This window comes from Brassica napus, chromosome C6 (genome assembly GCF_020379485.1).
Source record: "Brassica napus cultivar Da-Ae chromosome C6, Da-Ae, whole genome shotgun sequence".
Taxonomy (NCBI): Eukaryota; Viridiplantae; Streptophyta; class Magnoliopsida; order Brassicales; family Brassicaceae; genus Brassica; species Brassica napus.
Window position 1 is genome coordinate 21,071,770 of NC_063449.1, and position 22,290 is coordinate 21,094,059.

Consider the following 22,290-nt stretch of genomic DNA (forward strand, 5'->3'; position numbering starts at 1 on the left):
CTTTGGTCTATGGAAATACAAGATGCTATGTCAGTTAGAGATTTTTGGTTTGGGGTATGTTCTTAAGGAGAAAGATCCTTCTACGGTGGTTGAAGGTGAAGAACAGAAGGATACTAAACTTGATCCTAAGGAGCAAGACAAGGAATTGCGTACCAAGAACCTGATCAGTGTCTGTCTATCTGATCTCATACTACGCAAAGTCATGCACGAGAGAACAGCATTAGCTATGTGGAAGGCTCTAGAAGCCGAGTATCAAACCAAGACGTTACCTAATCGAATCTACATGAAGCAAAGATATGAAGGTTTCAAAATGGATGAACATAAGTCTATTGAGGAAAATTTAGATGTGTTCCTGAAACTTGTGGCTGATCTAGCTAGTCTGGATATCAAGATTAGCGAAGAAGACCAAGCTATTCAGATTCTAACAAGCTTGCCTAAGCAGTATGAGTCTCTCGTGGATGCTCTCAAGTATGGAAGCGGGAAGGAGACTTTAACAGTCCGAGATGTTACAAGCTCTGCCTATTCTAAGGAAGTAAAATTAAGGGAGAAAGGACTTCGTAACAAGTCTAAAAATAACTCAGAGGGGCTGTTTGCTGGCGACAACAGAGGCAGAGGTGAGAAGAAGAATGATAAGACTTGGAGAGCTAGATCTAAAAGCAATAACAGATCAAAATCAAGACCTAAGTTCTCTAAAGAATGTTGGACGTGTGGCAAGGAAGGACATTTTAAAAAGCAGTGTCCAGAAAGAAAGAAGCCATCAAATTCAGTCAACATAGCAGAAGAGAAGGAGGAACCATTAGTATTAGTGGCTAGCCAGCAAGCTACTAAAGACGAGTGGGTACTTGATTCTGGCTGTACATTCCATATCACCCCAAATAAAGATGTCTTATTTGATCTTGAAGACATAGAAGGAGGAAAGGTTTTGATGGGTAATAACACTATCAGCGAGATTAAAGGGATCTGGAAGATCAGGATCATGAATAATGATGGATCGAGCGTGATTCTCACTGATGTTCGTTACATGCCTACAATGGGCAGAAACCTTATCTCCTACGGTTTATTGGAGAAGATGGGATGCAGATACGAAGGCAAAGACTTCATGGTGCAGTTTTACAAAGGAGATCAGAAGGTTATTTCTGGAAAATACTGTGATGGTCTGTACTACTTACAAGGGACAGTATTGGATGGTGAAGCTGCAGTCGCAAGGCCTGATATCGATTTGACTAAAAGGTGGCACTCTAGGCTTGGACATATGAGTCTAAAGGGCATGGATATTCTAGTCAAGGAAGGATATTTAAACGCAAAGGATGTGAAGACGTTAGAGTTTTGCGAGAATTGCGTTCTGGGTAAAGCACACAAGCTAAGCTTTCCAAAAGGCAAGCACACGTCTAAGGAAGTCCTAGAGTACATCCATTCAGATTTATGGGGTTGACCTTCGGTGGTAGAGAGTCTCGGAGGATGTTTCTATTTTGTTACATTCATTGATGATTTTTCTCGGAAAGTTTGGATCTATTTCCTAAGATCAAAGAATGAAGTGTTTCAAAACTTCAAGGAATGGAAAACATGCGTAGAAACTGAGACAGGAAAGAAAGTGAAGTGTCTAAGGACGGATAACGGATTAGAGTTCTGCAATACACAGATGGACACATTGTGTAAGGAAGCAGGGATTAAAAGACACAGAACATGCATCTATACTCCACAGCAAAACGGAGTATCATAACGTATGAACCGTACGATTATGGAGAAAGTGAGATGTATATTGACAGAGGCAGGCTTAGAGCAAAAATTCTGGGCGGAAGCGGCTTCTACAGCTGTCTACTTAATCAACCGATCTCCCAGTACATCTATTAACTTCAAACTACCGGCAGAGGTTTGGTCTGGAACCAAAACAGACTTAAATCATCTAAGGAAGTTCGGGTGTACAGCTTATGTTCACGTGACTCAAGCCAAAACCAGTCCAAGAGCGATGAAAGGAGTTTTCATGGGATATCCAGAGGGGACTAAAGGTTATCGAGTGTGGTTACCTGAAGAGCTAAGATGTACAGTGAGCAGAAACGTGATTTTCAATGAGGAAGAGATGTTTAAAGACATTAAAGGAGTCAGCGAGAAGAAAAGGAAATAAAAAAAGGTAACGTTCAATCCTGTGCTGATTCAAGGACCTTCAAACACAACTACAGACACTAAAACAGAGAATACAGTTCAAGGTGGAGTTTCTCTAGCATCAAAAAACTCGGAACCAGAATCTTCAAGCTCAGAAAGTGAAGAAGAAGTTGTGGGAGCTCAACAGGAAAATCTAGACAACTACATTCTTGCTAGAGATAGAATCAGGAGAGAAGTAAAGAAACCGTCTAGGTTTGATGATTCAGATTGCGTGGCTTATGCTCTAGCTACAGCAGAAGAAATAAATAAGGATGAGCCTAAATCCTATTTGGAAGCAAGAAGGAGTAAGAGCTGGAAGTTATGGAACGAGGGAATGCAAGAAGAGATGGATTCATTGGAGAAAAATAAGACTTGGAAGCTGGTTGAGAAACCAGAGAAAAAGAAGATTATTGGCAACAAGTGGGTTTTTAAGCTGAAAGAATGCATTCCTGGAATTGAGAAGCCGAGATACAAAGCTAGATTAGTAGCTAAAGGGTTTTCACAAGTTGAAGGGATCGACTACACAGAGGTTTTTGCACCAGTGGTGAAACACGTGTCGATTAGAATTATGTTGTCACTTGTTGCAAATTATGATCTAGATTTGGAACAACTAGACGTGAAAACGGCTTTCCTATACGAAACGTTAGACGAGGAGATCTATATGGCACAGCCAGAAGGTTTCGTTGAGGAGGGAAAGGAAGATCAAGTTTGTCTCCTGTTGAAATCCCTTTACGGATTAAAACAGTCACCAAGACAGTGGAATAGGAGATTTGATAGTTTCATGAAGCAACAAGGCTTCGAAAGAAGTGCATATGATCCTTGTGTCTACATGAAAGGTTCAGACTTATCTCATATGGTTTATCTCTTGATCTATGTTGATGACATGCTCATAGCATCTAAGGATTCTAAAGAAATTAAAAGAATCAAAGATAGCTTGAAGAGAGAGTTTGAGATGAAGGACCTTGGAGCAGCTTCAAGAATACTTGGAATGGATATTATTAGAGACAGGAAGAAAGGAACTCTAAAACTATCACAAGGGAAGTATCTACAGAAGGTGCTGGAAACTTTTAACATGGCAGAGAGCAAAGCTGTGGTTACTCCTATCGGACCACAATTCAAGCTTAAAAGTTTGACACAAAAAGAAGAGCACGAGGAAGCAAGTTTCATGAACGTGATTCCATACGCGTCAGCCGTTGGAAGTTTAATGTATGCAATGGTGGGATCTAGACCAAACTTATGTTTCGCAGTGGGCTTAATCAGCCGTTATATGAGCAAGCCAGGAAGAAAACACTGGGAAGCGGTTAAGTGGGTGATGAGATATCTTAAAGGAGCTCTAGATTCAGATCTACTGTTTACTAAAGGAGAAGACTTCAAGGTACGAGGATTCTGTGATGCAGACTATACAACAGACTTGGACAGAAGAAGATTCGTTACAGGATATGTGTTTCAAGTCGGAGGCAACACTATAAGCTGGAGATAAGGTCTCCAACATATTGTCGCACTATCAACGACAGAATCAGAATACATGGCATTAGCCGAAGCTTTTAAAGAAGCATTATGGCTTAAGGGGTTTGTTAGTGAATTGGGATTCAAGCAAGATGATGTGAGAGTGTTTTCAGATTCACAAAGTGCTATACACTTAGCTAAGAATGGAGGATTCCATGAAAGGACTAAGCATATAGATACTAGACTACACTTTATGAGAGACGTAATTGAGGCTGGCGACGTTACGGTTCACAAAATTCACACATCTATCAACCCTGCAGATTTTCTAACTAAGTGTGTACATGGACAAAAGTTCGAGACATGCTTGGAGATCCTCAAGGTTCTGCCTTAGAAGGTCTCGCGTGGCTGCAGGTGACAATGATGTCGAGTTGATCACCTCGCGGAAAGGCCACAAAAGGAAAATATCAGTTTCAGGAAAAGTAAACTAATGGTTTGACAAGGTTACTATAAAGCTCGGGAAGAAGATTAATTTGAGTGTAGAAGATTACCTTTGAAGAATGATGGGTGTAGACAGGAGCTGACTATGAAAAGGAATCTGCAAAAATTATTTCAAGGAATACTAGTCAAAGAATTTTTTATGCAGAGGTTAAGCTTCAACAGAAGCTGGAAAATCATTATAAAGAAAAGAATCAGAAGTTATACCTGAAGGATTACGTGATGTTGCAGAAAGGAACGTCTTCAACAGAGCTGTGAATACATGGTTATTAATTCACAAGTTCAAAGCTCTTAAAAGAATTGAAGCAACAATTCTATTTGATTACCTTACGGAAGTAACGATGGTGAAGAGACGTCAACACCATGAGCTATAACATTAAACAAGGAGATATGTTTAATTATTCAGCAAAATAATCTTTCATTACAGGTTTCTAGGAGGGCTTAAAGACACGTATGTATACAGGAAGGAAAGTCAAAACAAAAGAGGATACCTTTTGGTCTTTTGACAAGTTCTGGTTCGGTTTTCTTTTCAAAGGTGGCGTGAGGAGAAGTTGAGTGGCTTTGTCACTTAATAATCACGAATCTACAACAGATTCATCAAGGCACGAGCTGGAAAGAAATTGAAATCAAAGGTTAAGGTTTGGTCGATGTCTAAGGAAACAGACATGAGAAGAGCAAACGGAACCTGGATTTTCAATGGTGAAGGCGGTGAGAGCAATCTCCGGTGAAGACGAGCGACGGTGAAGTCGGGATCTTGTCTTGGTCACGGGGAATCGAAGGAGAGAGACGTTACAGCCGGGGCGAGATAGAGAGGAGCGAGAATCGGAGAAGGCATGCATCTCCGTGAAGACGGCGTTGAGGAACAGATGATCGTCGGAGAAGACGAAGCGGTGAGCTCGTCGAAGCTTCTGGTCGCCAAAGGAGAAAGAGAGAGAGACGGAGAAGTCGATGAGTGAGGCCAAAGAGTCAAGGTGGAGAATGTGAGGCTTGTGTCTCTTGGGCCATCTGGTGGGCTGCTTATGGGCTTCGGTTTTGGACATGAAACAAGACATAAAGAATATGGGTTAGTCTAAGTCCGATAAGGAATGTAATTCCTTATAGTTTTAGGACATATGTTATTCCTTATGCAACAAGGATTAACATGATTAGGTCTAGTATAAATAGAGGTCTCTACTCGAGATTGTAAAACACAGAAACATATATACTCTCTAAAGCATAGAACACGCAACTAGTGCGAAGCTTGTAACGTTTTCGATTCATAGTGATATAGAGTTTGTCTCCGGTTTGGAAAGAACTCGCCAAACATATTGGTGTGTCGATTTACTTATTACAAGAACAGCCAAGGTCGATTCTCTACAGATTTTGAAATGAAATCCTCTGTTTCTAGTAATGATCTTTATCCATTAAACCCAGAATCCACCATCCTTAAATCCTAAGTCACAAAGAGACGGGATCATCATTTTATACACTAAAAACTATCATCCTTATAGAGTATTTATTTCACATTCACATCTTTTATACTCCCTCTGTTTTGATACGTAACTAGTTTTACCAAAAAATGTTTGTTTCATAATGTAAGATGTTTACATAATCCAAAGCACTTTTTACATTTATTACATGTTGTGTGACCAATCAAATAATTCATATATTTTTATTATTGGTTGAATTTATGTATTAAATGTTAGTTTTTCAAAAGTAAAAGTTTTTTTAATATTCACATTTTTAACTAAAACTACTTACAAATAAAAACAGAGGGAGTATCTACTAAAACAATGTATGCGCAAGGTTTTTCTTGTTGCCGAGGGGGTGGAGTTTATGATGACATTTACAGTTTTTAAAATATAATATGTCAATTGTGATTTGTGTTTAGTACATTCACTCTAAATTTATGACTACTTATGTTAGAGATGATGAAAGAAGAAATTGTGTCAAATATGTCTTCTTAAAATCATGTGAATAAGGGGAAAAGTTGAAATTATCCTTGTTATGTGAGCAACAGCGACGGGTGAGCATTTTTATAAACTTGTAGAAGAATGTAGAAACAATTAATATAGGAAAAAGTAGTGTAACAAAAAAATTTATGATTGGCCATCGTTATAATCCCACCAAGAGGCTAAATATATCATCAGAATCGTTAAAGGTTCAAGGCTCCTCATTTCCGTACTTGGTGAAAGAGAAGGAGGGTGCAGATACTAGTTTTTAAGCTCCGGATTCTATTGCTCCAAAAGATCCGATTGACATTATGGGTTCAGACTGCCCAGACGAGGAGCGAGAAATGCTCGTAAAAAAGTAGAAGGAAGGCATATAAAACTCGCTCCAACCCTGCCTTCGCAGTTTCCTCCATGTTCTGTTCTATCAGGGGTTTTTCCCTTGCTAGAATAGGGCGTAGCTAGTAACTCTTGTAAGAATATTTTATATTTTTTATATGACATATGTGTCTATTGATTCAATATAAAGATTAAGTTCATATTAACGTTTTGGATTCTAATATAAAAGACGATACCGTGATTGATCAGTTAGAATATGGGTGTATTGATAACCCTCTTACTTTACCTTGTATTTATAAATATCTTTAATCTCATGATCATATATTAAAGGTAATAATAAAGGAATATATTACCATAAGATTTAAAACATATGATTATATACTATGGTGCACTAATACGGTTAAAAGACCGAAGAGATGTATTGGAGAGTTGTGTTGGTTACACACAACTCTTTGATTATTATAAAAGGCTCACGTACATCATACTATATGGTTGACGTGAAAGTTTCTCCAAAAACACACCTATAATAGTAATGATTATCATAAAGAGAGATTAAGGAAGGTTTGAAATTTCTTATCCATCAAAGAAATCACCAAAGAGAAGGTTAAAGAGGAGAAGATCAATTGATGGAATTGCATCCAAGCATGGATCAAGGTTAGTGTTTTTACCTTCTATAGAAATGTGTTAGGATTGAATTAAATCAAATCTAGATTAGGTCTTGGTGTAGATTTCATAATTGAAATCATAAAAGTTTATCTTACATTTGGTATCAGAGCCTATCTATATTTAATTAATTCATTCTAGAATAGATTCTCGTTAGTTCATGAATATATACGGATGAATCCGTTTTAAAGAGTGTTCATGATTTAATTATTTAGATTTTTAGTATGGAGGCCGTATGTAGTCGTGCTTTGTCTGACGGTCTCGTAATCTCATTAGTGTACGGTCTCGTAATCTATCGAATCCGTATGGCATCGTAATGAAACCAATGCACTCGAACGAGTGTTTGATAATTGTATGAAACATTAGAATCTTACGATGCCGTAAAGGGCTTAGATGTCGATCATTGAATAAATGGGTTGTTGTTGATTTGGAAATTGAATAATCAGTCAACAATCATAACCATTCATCATCGAAAAGAGTCGGTGTAATCAAAGAGCATAAAGATCAAAATGGTTAAGTATTTACGTTACGGAAAAGAATAATCATTTTGGTCTTTAATCTGAAAATAGAATTGATTGCAAGCAAGATTGTGGAACTTACGTAAACGGTTATACAAGTTTGAAAAAATCACCATCTAAAAGTTGTGAAATGATAGTTAATGCAAATTAGTGTGAACGGTCACTAACTAGCCGAAAGGTGACAAACAAAATAATAGTCGCATAATATTTCTCAATTATTTGATAAACATTATGGTTTATGTTATATGTTATTTACAAAAATGAGAAAACCTTATATGTTATAATTTTTTTAAAACGACTTTAAATTACAAAAATGAGGAAACCTTATATGTTATATTTTTCTTATATGTTATATTCTGAATTTTTAAAACGAATTTGAATTACAAAAATGTAAGTTTTCCTTAAACATACGACTAAAAGTATTAAAATGACATGTATGAATTCGATGGTTGACCTGAAACCTTTCAAAACCATATGAAAGATAAAAGTCAAAATAATTCAACTGTGGAAACAGTACTGTTCATTTTTTTCAAGAATGTGTTCGGTAGAAAAAATAAAGTTTTTATGTCATAAATTGCTTAATATCCAATCCGATCAATCCATGATATATTAATTAGAGTTTAGTTTCACAATTTTTAATAAAAATTATTCCGGTCCATCGGAAAGAAATTATATAATTACAACAAAAAACATTGTATATGTATAAATAAAATGATTAGATATATAAAATTATTATCGATAATATATACAAATAAATTCACCTTGCACAAGGCGCAGATCTTATCCTAGTCCTCATTTATTTATAGAGCACTAAATTCACAGCAGTTAAACTTTAATAAAAAAAAATTAAAATCACAGCTTTTGAAATAATCTACAGCTGTACAAGTATTCTGTAGAGCCAAATATCCACAACAATATTTTGGGAATTTCCATAAAATTCTACATAAATAAAATTTAAAAGCGCAACAAAAAATCTACAATTTTTTTTCTACAGTAAAATTTTTAAAACTACAGCCATTACAAATCGGATCTATTGTTTTAGTGCTATCGAGAAATTTTATTAGTAGTTTAAGGTTAATAAACTGCTAGTTATAAAGATAGATGTAAAATTATTATATGTGGAGTTAATCAATTTCCCTAGAGCCAATGCTTTTGATTGGCATTCCTATACAAATATAAATATATATATATATACTTATATATACATAAAACCTTAAAACTAATTTCGATTAATCTCCAATTTTTCTACAACTTATTAGACCATTTTCAATAATTCACTCTATTTTTACTCTAAAATAGAGTAACTTTGTAATAGAGTTGAGTTATACTCCAATGATACTCTATTTTAGAGTAAAAAATAGAGTTATGAACAAAGAAAAAACAACTTATTCTATATATAGAGTAAACTCATTTTTTATTCTATTGTAGAGTAAAAAATAGAGTACCATTGGAGTAATTTTACTCTAAACTCTATTTTAGAGTGAAAAATAGAGAGGAGTTAGAGATGTTCTTTGACCATCTCCAATGATTTACTCTATTTTTACTCTAAAACAGATTAACTCTATAATATAATTTGAGTTTTCTTCAATGGTACTCTATTATAGAGTAGAAAATAAAGTGATGAATAAAAAAAACAAGTTACTCTATATTTGGAGTAAACCTATTTTTCATTTTATTATAGAATGAGAAATAGAGTAGCATTGTAGTATTTTTACTCTAAACTCTATTTTAAAGTGAAAAATAGAGTGAGGTTGGAGATGCCCTTAGACCCAAACTAACCGTCCGACTCACGTCTAACGCATTTTCGACCCAACTAATCATCCACATAAATATGTTAGTAAAATTTATTTTCTTGTTAGCAGGGTTAGTGAACAAACTTTAGAAGATGCAATCAGCAAAACTTCAAATCGTAGAAAAAACTATAAATTATATATTTTACGTTTGCAACTGAATGCAGAATATGTAGATTGCGTATTCTAAGTGTTGCTGAAAATAATTGTGTAATTAGCTGAAATTACATTCTATTTATCCGTACACAGTAGATTGGATATTTTGGTCTTCAGAGAGCAGTAATAAAAATTATATTTCACCAAAAATTATTTAACAAAGATATTTTAATATGTGTTCTTGTATGTTACACTCAATATTTATAATTTTTCATATTTCCTCAATTGTTCGACTCATGAAGCTTCTCGTAGACACACGAGCTTTGTCGTTCCTCGAAGTAACATCTCTCACCCAAGTTCAGCGGATTCAATCACCTTACTTTCTTATAATTTTTTTTATATATTACAGTAGTATCTTTTTCTATTTTTATATAAAATAAAAAAATGATATTCAAAAACGTTTTGTTACTTTTTTATAGAAAAAAACGAGCAATATGAACCTTAAAAAAAACTCATAATGCTCATTTTTGATTATTACTAAGTTTTGATTCCTGTGTAGACATCTCAACGAACTCATGCAGCCAGTCATGTTTGTTCATAGAGGGTCTCCGGCCATGCGGAAAGCCGTACAATCGCTTGAGACACGATATTTGATGATATCGAATGAACGAAATATCATGAATAACAATATTGGAATTATAGAAACGATTCATGGAAAAATGATTTATGACAAAGAGCAACAAATCTGTTTTTGGTTCTATTTTAGCAAAAAAATCCTAAAACTTGACTAATCCTTTTATTCAATAAAAAATAAATTAGTTTCCCAATTAACAATGACCAAAGTTTTGGTAAGCTTATAACAATGACCATAGTAAGGGGGTGTGTTGCGTAGCATATGATTATTGACTCTTAGGCGAATGGATAAAAAATATAGCCTTCCTTCCTTGCTTCCTTTAGAATCTCTCTCACAGATCTCTCTATCTATCTATCGCCCATTGTTGCTGCTTCCTTCACTCCTCTCCTGCTTCCTTAAACTCGCGTTGAGTAGGTAACTAGAAAAGCTTCTGTGAAATCTTCCAAATCCTCTCCATTTTGAAAATAAGCAGAGGAGATGTTGTAGATTTTGCTGTTTCGCGTCGTTTCATCTTCCTTTTTTAAAAAAAAATTACGAAAATTTCTCTACTTTAATCTTCGCATATGCCTTACGTTTCGAATTCGACTAGATTCGAATTTTGAACCCTAATTAAAGTTAATCTACAAAACTTTGTTGTGGCGTTAAGTTTGTTGATTCTCTTTACTGAATGATCTAAATCTTGTTTTGGTCTTGAATTAAATGTCGTTTCAGGGTTTTTTTTTTTTTTTTTTGTGGGTGGTTTTAGTGATATAAAAGCTTTCACTTTTTTTGTTTAGAGATGGAAGCTGAGGATGCGCTTGACCTACTACCAGCTTCAGGCAGTTCTGGTTTGAAAGTAGAGAACAATGGCCTTGAATCTGGGAGTGGGTCACCTGAAGCTAATCTTTTAGTTGATAATGAGGAGCGCATGGGAAGAGATTTAGATCTAGTGGAAGAGGATTTGACAACTGTGGGTGGCGAAATATCAGCAGAGCAGGTTAGTCACGTTGTGGCGGTAGATGAGAAACTGCGTATCCACAAGGAGACCGCTTTGGATGTTTGTTGTATCCTTCTTTTGCTTGAAGGTTGCTTGCACTTAAATCATTATTTGCTAAGTCAAGACTCCATGTCTGGGATTCTGTTATCTTCTTCTGTTTTACCATAACTCCTTGTCACAGCTAATTCGGGTGTTACAAGACCCCAAACAGTGTCTGACCAACAGCAACCTACGGTCCATGTTACTTTTACGCGCTTAACGAGGTTAGATTCATAACTCAACTGCATTTGGTTTCAAGTTGCAATGAAAGTGATGCTTCCTTGTAAACTTTAAAATTGTAATTGTCAAGCATCGCTGTGATTATGTGCTTTACCATTCTCAATGGATTTTATCTTTCAGAGCTAGTAAGCAGAAGCTGGAAAGTTTATTACAGCAATGGTCAGAATGGGAGGCAGAATATACTTCACAGGCTCAGGTATCTCTGAATGGAGAAGTTCATTTACTCTCTTCTTAATTGGTATCTGTGGCCAATATAGCAGTGAATGTTATAACTTTTGATCAATTAGTATTTTGGTTTAAGAGAATTCTTACTAGACATGAGGCCGAGAAAGTTTGCAAGAGTCTGTTACTAGATTGAACCCTACAATTAACTATACTTGTACGAGATATTTGTTAGCCATATTAGCAATGAAGTAGAATTTTCTTCACATGTTTATCATGTATGAGACTTTTAAGGTAGAATCTTTCATTGGTTTATATGCTCTCAGGATCAAGAACAGCCATTAGAATCTGGCGAGGAGACGTATTTCCCCGCCTTACGCATTGGATTGCAGAAGACGTCGTCTGTGGTGAGTGAAAGTGTTATCAAAACGCTAATTAAAAGCTTATTAAGTGTCCATAACGATAATACATGTCAACTGATACTTTCTTGCATATGCAGTCATTCTGGATCGACAATCAAACTGGTCCTAAGCCGTTGGAAGAATTTGTTCTAGTGGAAAGTAGCACCACTCCTCTTTATGACCGTAAATTTTCACTTGGTTCGAATTCAGCGGGTGGACCAATCAGCTTGCAAGGGTAAATCGAATCTAATAATGTCCTCGTGTTTCTAGTTTTACGTTCCATAGATTGTGATGCATCCTCTATTATGTTTTGCTAACAGTATACTGTAGAACAACCTAACAATGATTGTGTTAAAGGGGGCCTTTCGTCACCGGGTGCCTTGTAACATTCCATGTCTCTCTATTGTTCCAGGGGAGTGGAGATTATTGATGATGATCCTCCACGTTGTTTCAACTGTGGCGGCTATAGTCACTCCTTGAGAGAATGTCCAAAGCCTTTTGACCGAGCAGCAGTTAATAGTGCCCGGAAGCTTCAGAAATCCAAACGAAATCAAAACACTGGGTCTCGTCTACCATCGCGATATTATCAAAAAGCTCAAAGTGGAAAGTACGATGGCTTGAAACCAGGCACGCTTGATGCAGAGACACGCCAGCTTCTGAATCTTGGGGTAACTTTTGATTTTCTGTGCATAATACTAGCTCTGTGTTGGATTCTAACTGCTTCGTTGCCTCTTGTGAAGGAACTAGACCCACCTCCATGGCTTAACAGAATGCGAGAGATTGGATACCCTCCGGGATACTTAGGTAAGCTTTCCTGCTCTGTTTTACTATCGTTAGTGCTCATGCAAAAAGAACTTGAGCTCTCCTTGTTTCTTACTGTGCTGCGTTTCTAGCTCCAGAAGATGATCATATGTCTGGAATCACTATATTTGGAGATGAGATGGAGGAGACTCAGGAGGAAATAGAGAGTGAAGATGGCGAAATCTTGGAAAAGGCGACCCCACCAGAGCCACAAATGAAGATGACTGTTGAGTTCCCTGGAATTAACGCTCCATTGCCAGAAAACGCAGATGAGTGGCTTTGGGACGCAGCTGCTGCGCCTTCACATAGGAGCAGCAGAAGTAACAACAACCGATGGCAGCAGAGAACAGGCAGAGGACATGATTACAGAGACGATGATCAGCTCGGTTTTGAACCGTCTAGTTATCCTCCAAGGTATGGTAGTAGAAGTGATTACGGGTATGGCTCAAAAGATCCTAGGTCTAGATCAAGAAGCCCAATCATGGAAAGATCGCTAACCGAGAGAAGTAAGAGGGATTATTATTCTTCTCGTGATTCTGATTTCATGGACAGAGACAGAAACAAAGATAGGAACAGAGGATGGGACAGGGATAGAGACTGGGACAGAGACGATAGGAACAGAGACAGAGACAGAGGAGATAGGGATAGAGATTGGGACAGGGATAGGGATAGGGACGATCGTGATTGGTCTTATAGATTAAGCAGCAGAAGATGAATGGGTGAGGTTGTAGCTGCGTTTGTGTTGTGATTTGTTGTATCATATCGATGAATGTGGTAGCTTTTGTTTACTATTCAGATTTTGGATTTTGTTTGGGACAAGATATGATGAGACCGGTTTGGTTATGTCTTTTCCTATTAAACAAAGTTAGAATTTGGTTTTCACATTAAATTATTTAGTTTAGAGATTTTTATCCGAAACAGAGTTAGTTAACGGATCTCTTTAACTTTATAAATTCAGAAAGCTATGTTTAACTTCCAACCAGTGTATAGTTAGTATCTAGTATGTTGCTAGATCATTTACTTTCAACATGAATTATGAGAATACCCGCTAGTGTATTAAAAGGATTACTAGATTCTGACCCGTCCTTAAATCTTTTTAAGAAGAGCGGGTATATTTTTTGTTTTACCTTTTTTTAGGTCTTTTCAATTGGTAATTTAAATATAGGTTTAATGACATAAAACATAATAAATAATATTCTAAATAATGATAAAGATAAAAGAAATAATAGTTGGACCATACTTTTATCAATGGGTCACACTGCTATTTTAACAAAATTAGATATCAGAAACACTAATAATTTGTATGAATTTTTTAAAATGAAAAGTTAATGTAACAACCATGCAATTTGGTGTGAGGCGAACATCGTCGTACGTGACTAAAATTATTTTGATATAAAGCGACTTCTTAACCAATTATTCCCTATTTTATTTCGATTTTAGAAAAATAAGATAATGTTCTTGATTTGATTGACAGCTTAAATAAATTTTGTGGTGTTCTTATAAGAAATCATTAAAAGCATGTTCGTTTGCTGAAAATATGTTATAGTAAAAATGTGATTTTTGATATTTTTGGAATGATTGTAAAATAAAATTTAAATACAATATGTTTGTTCATCTGAAATTTTTATTCAAATGATTCTATCTAATAAATGTATATTCATCCTTTGCTATATTTTTAACGAATCATCTTTATCCCCAAATGTTTTAATTTAGTTTAGCCAAATAAATTCAATTGTTTTTGCTAGAGTTTTCAAAACTTATTTATTAGATAGTTTATCTGGATGATGTTCATTTCTGACATTGAACAAATATCAGTACTCTGTTTTTTCCGGATAAAACATCTGAATATACAAACTTACATGTCCAAATTCTTGTTTGGTTAACATAATACATCGAAGGAAATTATGTCTATCCAATGTTTTCTATATGTTTAAACAAAAATTTACGTAAAACAAACAATCATCCCTAAAGTCTTTAATCGTAACTATACATTTACAAACATACTATTAGTACATATCATTTACTTGAAGAAAAAAAAACTGAAAAATGAAACTAATCACAAAGACATAGATGACACAGGAGAGATCATGTTGATGATACAAAGAGCAATCTCACCCAACTCAAACAACTTATAATTCCTACCGCCAATCGGAGACGTCCACGTCATCGCACCACCCCCACCGTCACCGCCGTCTCTCTCCATAAAACCAGTCTCACATGTCGTGGCAGCTTCCATGGCGGCGCTGACCATTACCTTTACAGTCTCTATCTCTCCCCTAGCAACAAAAACCATCACGGCTTCTTCCAGTCTCTCCGCCGCATCTTCGTAAAGCTCGAGGCAGTCACGAAGGCAAGCACGGCCGTAAACGTCGTCTTCGAATCCTCCTCCCTCACTCATTAGTTGTTGAATAGTGGAAGCTGTTGCTGTCGCGTTGTCTAGAGCTTGGAGCATTGGAGTTAGGGCAAGAAAAGAAAGATCGGTCGGAAGAAGAGGAGGAGGAGATATTGGAGAGTTGTTAAGAGAGGACATGCAGAAGTTGTAATCGAAGATCGTAGATTTGGATGCACATGTTTTGCAGGTTTCTTCGATCATATCATCCGTTGACCTTACTTGGAAGACAAGGAGAAGTAAGAAGGAGAAGAACAAGAGATGAGAGAGATTCATTGTTTTTCTTTGCAATTGTGAGAGAGTCTAGGTGTTAAAGGCTGTTTTATTTGGTGTATATATAGAGATGAGTGTGTAGCGATGTCGTATCATGTTGTGGGAATATTTAGATGGATGAATAGGGATGGTTGAGTAAAGCATTATCAATGAGGGGTTTCACTTGCTTCTACTCTAATACAATTATATCACTCAAGCTATTGGATCTGCATTATTGACTTTAGAACATTCCGCTTTACAACAAAAAAAAAATTATTGGAATTTTTTTATCAAAGTTAATTTTATTATTGTCCGGAACATCATGGCCCAATGGTAAGGACGGGCTCCTTCCTGCACCCAGGTTGCGAGTTCGAACCCTGCCGGAGAGAATTACCTCATGATGTCTCTGGACACCCCACACGAATATGGGTCCATGATTTAGGGCCCATTTGCATACCCGGAGAGAGGATCTATCTGTGGGTTGCACCTCCCCTTGGGGATTAGTCTGGGCCCTTCCATAGGCCCGGGATACCCCCAGGTTAAAAAAAAAAAAAAAAAAAAAGAAGTTAATTTTATTATTGCACATCTGAAAATTGACTACAAGTGGTGTGTTAATGTTTTCACTGAAGTTTCAAGCAAAAGGACATAATATTCTTTAGGTTTTCATCTCAAATACTATGCGGCGACCGCATTTAAGAATTGTAGAAACATGTGTGATGTGCGATGAAAATACTGTATATCCAAGATGTGCGATGAAAATTGATATATCTAAAGCCTTTGTAAGCTGTGTTCTTGGTGGCACTTGGATTTCCTAGAAAAGTCATACATTGGATCAAACTGTACATCACGACTATGTCTTTTTAGGTGCAAATAAACGAAGGAATTAGCAGGATATTTTCAAAGTTCAAGAGGTTTGAAACAATGATGTTCTCTCTCTTTACTTGTTTGTGCTGTGTATGAATGTGTTGTCCCATAGGATATAAAGTTGTGCAGAAGAGATTCAGGTTTCATCCACGATGCTAATCTCTCTCTTGCACACACATCTTAATTTGTTTTGTTGATGACTCGGGTCTTTGGGAAAGGTTCCAAAGATTATAGAGGGTGTTCTCTCTATTTTCGATGAGTTTGTTGTGTGGTCAGGCTTATGCATGAGTCTAGAGAAATCTACAGTGTCTATGGCAGGTATATCGGAGGAAGAATGTAGTATGATTATATCACTCAAATTATCCTAGATTGATTTTTACTCTCTCAAATAAGAGGTTCAGTTGCAGTACTTATGGATTGAATCCACAAGGAGCGAGAACACACAATAGATCTAAAACAGTCAATGATTAAGCTAGGCAATAAATTATAAAGCAGTAAATAACTCAGAACTAGCATATTGATTGGTTGGTTGGTTTGTAAACAATATGAGAAACACTACAAGAAAACATGAATTTTCCGACTACGAAATTAGTAGGAAAACAGTCGTATTGATACAATAATTTTTATTGGTAAATAAATTTAAAAAAAAATCATTTTATTTATTTTAAATGTTATAGAATTAAATTTAAATGATATTAACATAGATATATAGTATATTTTAATATGAATATATATTAATTAAGGCTTCCTACTCATATAATTTTATGAACATTTGTATATTTTTTGTACCAAAAAATTAAACCATTAATTACAAAATTTTCAATCTGCAATTTTCAATAATTTTAGTAATTTATAATCGTTTTTAAAAATTCAATACAAATTTTAAAATTAAAATATTAAGGTCTCAATATTTTTGCAATGAAAAATTTGAAATTAACATATTTATGTATTTTTATATGGTATATAGTTTAATTTTAATAATATTAATATATATATATATACATTTAATCTGAATATCTATTATATAAAACTTCTTATTCATATGATTTTGTGATCATTTGTATCTTGTTATAGCAAATAAAGTTAAACCATTGATCAAAATTGTTTTTAATGTGAGAATTTTAACAATATTAGTAATTTATAGTCGTTTTAAAAAAAGTTTAAAAATAACATATAAGAAAAAATGTAAATTTTTTGTTATACGATTAATGTGATTGTTCAGTTTTTTTTAGTAATATAAAATTAAACAAAAATGATAAAGGATACAAAAATCGTTAACAAATCTTTATTATTCAAAATCATTAATTGTCATATATATGTTAATCATATTAGGTAATTCCATAGTTTTTATTTAAAAAAGTAAAGAGAATATTTTTTGTACACTACTAATCAATTTTATATTTAGTTTAATAATAGGGGTTCTTTCAAAAATGACTCAAAATTTCAAGTCAAACACAAAAATAACATATACTTTTTTTGAAACTTTGTTTTGTCCTATTTACCCTAGAAGTTCTAGTTATTCACGAAAATGTAATTACTTTTTTTCGAAAATAAGGATTTTACCTTACCATCTTCATCTTCACCAAATATTTACAATTTTGCCATTGACATCAATACCTCAACCACCATGAACTACCAAATTGAGAGAGTTAATGCCCTAAAGTTTCGATTTTTTCTCATCCTTTCTCATTTCTTATCCACACGAACCACATATCTTACACTTTCTCTTAAAATTCATTAAAAAAACTGAAGATTTTGATTACAAATTATGCAAGGTTCATAAGCTCACGATTCTTGGTGATTAACGAGTAGGTAGCTGTTGTTGTGAAGTTCTGGGTGATTGGAAAAACCACGCAAGTCATCTCACGAGTTCAAGGTATGAAATCGCGAACTACATTTTATTTTTCAGATCTGTTCGACGAATCGAGAAGACTTCTAAAATTGACCAGAAGACTTCCCTAGAAGTCTTCAAACTTTTGTAAACAAAAATTTTCGAAATTCCCAGAGAAGTCTTCTCGGATAAATATGTTACTTTTAAATTTGACCGAGTTGGTCAGAAATTTGACTTTTTGTAGAGGAAGTCTTCCTGGAGAAGTAAGGAAGTCTTCCTGGAGAAAACTTCTACAGAAGTGTTCTGAAAGTCTTCCCTAAGCCTTCTCAATGCCGGAATATGTCTGTGTGGGTTACTTTTGCAGTTGAAAAATAATAGTAAAGAAGTCTTCTATAAGAAGCTCGAGTTTAATTCTGGGTTTTGGTCAAATTTTTGCCCGCGAAAGAAGATTTCTAGAGAAGTCATCCGACGGAAGACTTCTAAAGAAGTCTTCTCTCAAAAAGTCAAATATAGTCAATTGTAAAAGTAACCCAGCAGACTTCTTGCGACATTGAGAAGACTTCCGGAAGACTTAGAGAAGACTTTTTTAAAGTATTTTCCAGGTAGACTTCCCTAGAAGTCTTCTACAAAAAGTCAAAATTCTGACTAACTTCGGTCAAATACAAAGTAACATGTTTATCCGAGAAGATTTCTAAAATCTTCTCGGGGAATTTTGAAAAAATTTCAATTTCAAAAGTAAGCCAATATTTACAAAGGAAGACTTCCGAAGACGTCTTCTGTATAGTAGACTTCTTAAGAAGTCTTCCTTCGTAAATTTGCAATTGCAAAAATGACCTAAATAGAAGACTTCTTTTGAAGTCTACACAGAGTAGACTTCTTTTGAAGTTTTCGTGGATGACTTCAAAAGAAGTCTTCTACGTAAATATTTATTAAACTTCAAATTTATCCAAAATTAAAATGAATTTTTAATATCTTCTTGCTAATTCATGTTTATTAGTCAATATTGGGACTACTGAGTCGAATTTATAACTTAATTGGTGATAATTATGAAGTTACAAACATTGATGTTTAATAATGTTTCTAGATAAACGGAGAAATCTTCTTTAAGTCTTCCTCATAGAAGACTTGTAGAATACTTCAGTCTTCTCCGATGATTTTGTTTTATTAAGTTGATGTTATGTGTTTTTATTGTCTTTCTCATAAGATATAATTTTTAATTCCATGAGATTTAAAATTTTAACTTCCGCTTAAAATTCAATTTTGATCTTTTGTGAATTTGACTAAGGTTTCTTGAGAAGTCTTCTCTCTTAGTTTTAGCAAATTTTACTAAGTTTGTGTGTTGTTATGCTTTCTTATGTGTGGGTAGAATGATTAAAATATTTTTTGGTATGTTGCATCAATAATTTTAATGAATTCAAGTACTTTTGGCAAAGCATGAACATATTTACCATTCTTTTGATTAACATCTCTTAAAGTTTACAAAATAATTCACAACTAAAATATTACACATACATATCATAAAAAGACCATAAACAAAATTATTACACAGCTAAATATTATTCCTCAACATAGATAAGCTTGGACTCCACTTCACATCATTTCTTTGTACCACTTTGGGCATAAGACTTTGAAAGACTTTCTGAAGACTTCATGGGAAGTCTTCTAGCATAAAATACATTAGAAGATTTCCCAAGAAGTCTTCCGAGAGTCTTCCGAGAGTCTTCCAAGAATTATCCCAGACAACTTCCAGAATCTGTCTCAGATCTGAAAAATCTGCATATTCAAAAGCATTCAAATGACTTCAAAATAGAGAAGACTTCAAAAATAAAATTTTAGATATTAAACAAAACAGTCGCATTAAGTTGGATCTATAATTTTTTAGAATCTAATATATAAAACACACAAAATACATATCCAAAATTTACACCACTTTAGGCAGAAGACTTCGGAAGACTTCCTGAAGACTTTGTGGGAAGTCTTCTAGCATAAAATGCATTAGAAGACTTTCTAAGAAGGCTTTTGAGAAGTCTTTCAAAGTCTCTCAGATCTGGAAAAACCTGCAAATTCAAAAACATTCAAATGACTTTAAAACAGAGAAAAACTTCAAAAATGAAAATTTTATGCCTACAAAATAAACAAAACAATCACACTATGTTGAATCTATAGCTTTTTAGAATCTAACATATAAACACACACACATGAATTCATATCCAAAATTTAGAGATCTACCTTTGAAAGAGTGAAAGATGAGAATCATGTAATGAAAAACGAGCAAAAAGAAAATAAATTAGTGAGAAGACATAAGAAAAAGTGAGAAATGGATATAAAGTTTGGTGTTTTGATGTTCAAAGAGATTAGAGAGAGGTTGAGGAGTTTTAGAGTGAGAAACATTACATTTTTGTTGCAGTCATTTGAGAGGAAAAAAAAGAATGTGTAAAATTTATTTATATATGGAGACAAAAATTCCAATTAGGTTAAATATTTTCGACCCAGAAGACTTCTGTAAGACTTATGGAAGACTAATGGAAGACTTATGTAAGACTCATGGAAGACTTTTATTTAGGCGGGAAACCTAAATTATTCCAAAATTTAGGCGGAAACCATAATTTTTACTTAAATTTAGGCGGGATGTGTCGGAAGACTTCTTTTTAAGTTTTCTGTGAGTCTTCTAGACTCTAAAATCAAATAACTATGCAAAAAAACATTTTTAAACTTAAAAAAACTTAGAAAGTGTTTAAATCAAATTATTAGATAGTTACTAAACATATATAGGTCAATTTGAAAAAGGAAAAAAATGAAGATAAGACTTCAAATCTAACCCTAAAGATACCAACAACACTATAACATATGTTATCAAACCATAAACCAATGACTCATGAACCAATCTACATTCACTCATCTATGTTGAAAATAATTCAATTTCAGATAAACTAAATTTCCATCATTGAAAAATGTTTATTACTACATGATTTCAAATTTTAACCCATGAAAATATTTTTTATAAAAAATTTAAATTATTTTTAAGATCTAGTCAATGAGAAGACTTTCTCTGGAAGACTTCTAAAAGACTTATGGAAGACTCCTGGAAGACTTATGGAAGACTTTGATTTAGGCGGGTAACTTAAATTATTCCAAAATTTAGGCGGGAACCATAAATTCTACTAAAATTTAGGCGGGATGTGTCTGAAGACTTCTTTTTAAGTCTTCTGTGAGTCTTCCTGACCCTAAAATCAATTAACTATGCAAAAAACACTTTCTTAAACTTAAAAAAACAAACATAGAAAGTGTTTAAATCAAGTTATTAGATAGTTACTAAACATATATGGGTCAATTTGAAAAAAAAAAATGAAGGTAAAATTTCAGAATCTAACCCTAAACTTACATACAATACTATAACATATGTTACCAAACTCTAAACCAATGACTCATGAGCCAATATACATTCACTCATCTATGTTGAAAATAATTAAATTTCAGATGAACTAAATTTACATCATTGAGAAATGTTTATTATTACATGATTTCAATTTTTTACCCATCGAAATATTTTTTATAAAATTATAAAATTATTTTATGATCTACTGAACGAAAAAACTTACAAAGAAGTCATCATAGATAAGACTTACAAAGAAGTCATCATAGATAAGACTTATACAAAGAAGTCTTCTCTAACGGAGGGTTATAATGGTAAAATTGAATACATATTTTTTGTTTGTTCATAAGGGGCTGTTGTAATTTCACTAGCTTTTGGGTTACTTTTGCATTTAATTGAATTTGGGGTACACTTTTGTATTCAAAATCAAGTTTTGAGTCATTTTTGGCAAATTCCCCTCAATAATAAGTATAATACTTCCTCTGTTTCATATTGTAAGTAGTTTTAGAGAAATTTTTTTTTTCAAAATGTAAGTAGTTTTCATATTTTTAGGTAACTTTTACATTTATTGAATACAGTGTAACCAATCAAATTAAATAGACTTATTTTTTATCGGTTAAATTATATCTACCTATTTATTATACAATACTTTTTAAAACATAATAATTTTTTAATATTTGTGCTTTTAGCTAAAACTACTTATATTATAAAACAGAGGGAGTATATGTTTAGATTGACCAACTAATTTTTCTAAAAATCGTAAGAATCATCCTAGAAAAAGGAGAATATTTGGTTAATATGTATATTATATTACATCTAAATTTGAGCACTTTAGATAGATACAGTAGTTGTTCAAAAAAAAAATGATAGATACAGTAAAATAATTTGATTTAGAACAAAAAAATAATATGGCT

The 22,290-nt window shown here is 34.0% G+C and overlaps 2 protein-coding genes across 6 annotated transcripts; one reads left to right on the forward strand and one right to left on the reverse strand.

Annotated features, from left to right (window-relative positions):
• The first annotated feature begins 6,976 nt into the window (after nucleotides 1-6,976).
• Nucleotides 6,977-13,549, forward strand: LOC106378853. 5 transcript variants are annotated; one of them, XM_048760600.1, is made up of 9 exons: nucleotides 6,977-7,001; nucleotides 10,825-11,112; nucleotides 11,206-11,287; nucleotides 11,424-11,499; nucleotides 11,792-11,872; nucleotides 11,965-12,101; nucleotides 12,279-12,534; nucleotides 12,607-12,670; nucleotides 12,760-13,549. In XM_048760600.1, exons 1-9 carry the CDS (start codon nucleotides 6,992-6,994, stop codon nucleotides 13,380-13,382), a joined length of 1,617 nt encoding a protein of 538 aa, XP_048616557.1. In that variant the 5' UTR covers nucleotides 6,977-6,991; the 3' UTR covers nucleotides 13,383-13,549. The 5 variants fall into 5 exon arrangements, with proteins under 5 accessions (XP_048616557.1, XP_048616558.1, XP_048616559.1 ...); XM_048760601.1 differs by lacking the exon at nucleotides 6,977-7,001 and adding an exon at nucleotides 10,268-10,462; XM_048760602.1 differs by lacking the exon at nucleotides 6,977-7,001 and adding an exon at nucleotides 10,268-10,462 and having other exon boundaries at nucleotides 10,825-11,091.
• A 1,059-nt stretch (nucleotides 13,550-14,608) lies between these two features.
• Nucleotides 14,609-15,540, reverse strand: LOC106379967 (putative invertase inhibitor). Its single transcript, XM_013819808.3, has one exon. It carries the CDS (start codon nucleotides 15,330-15,332, stop codon nucleotides 14,724-14,726), a length of 609 nt encoding a protein of 202 aa, XP_013675262.1. The 5' UTR covers nucleotides 15,333-15,540; the 3' UTR covers nucleotides 14,609-14,723.
• Nucleotides 15,541-22,290: the final 6,750 nt, after the last annotated feature.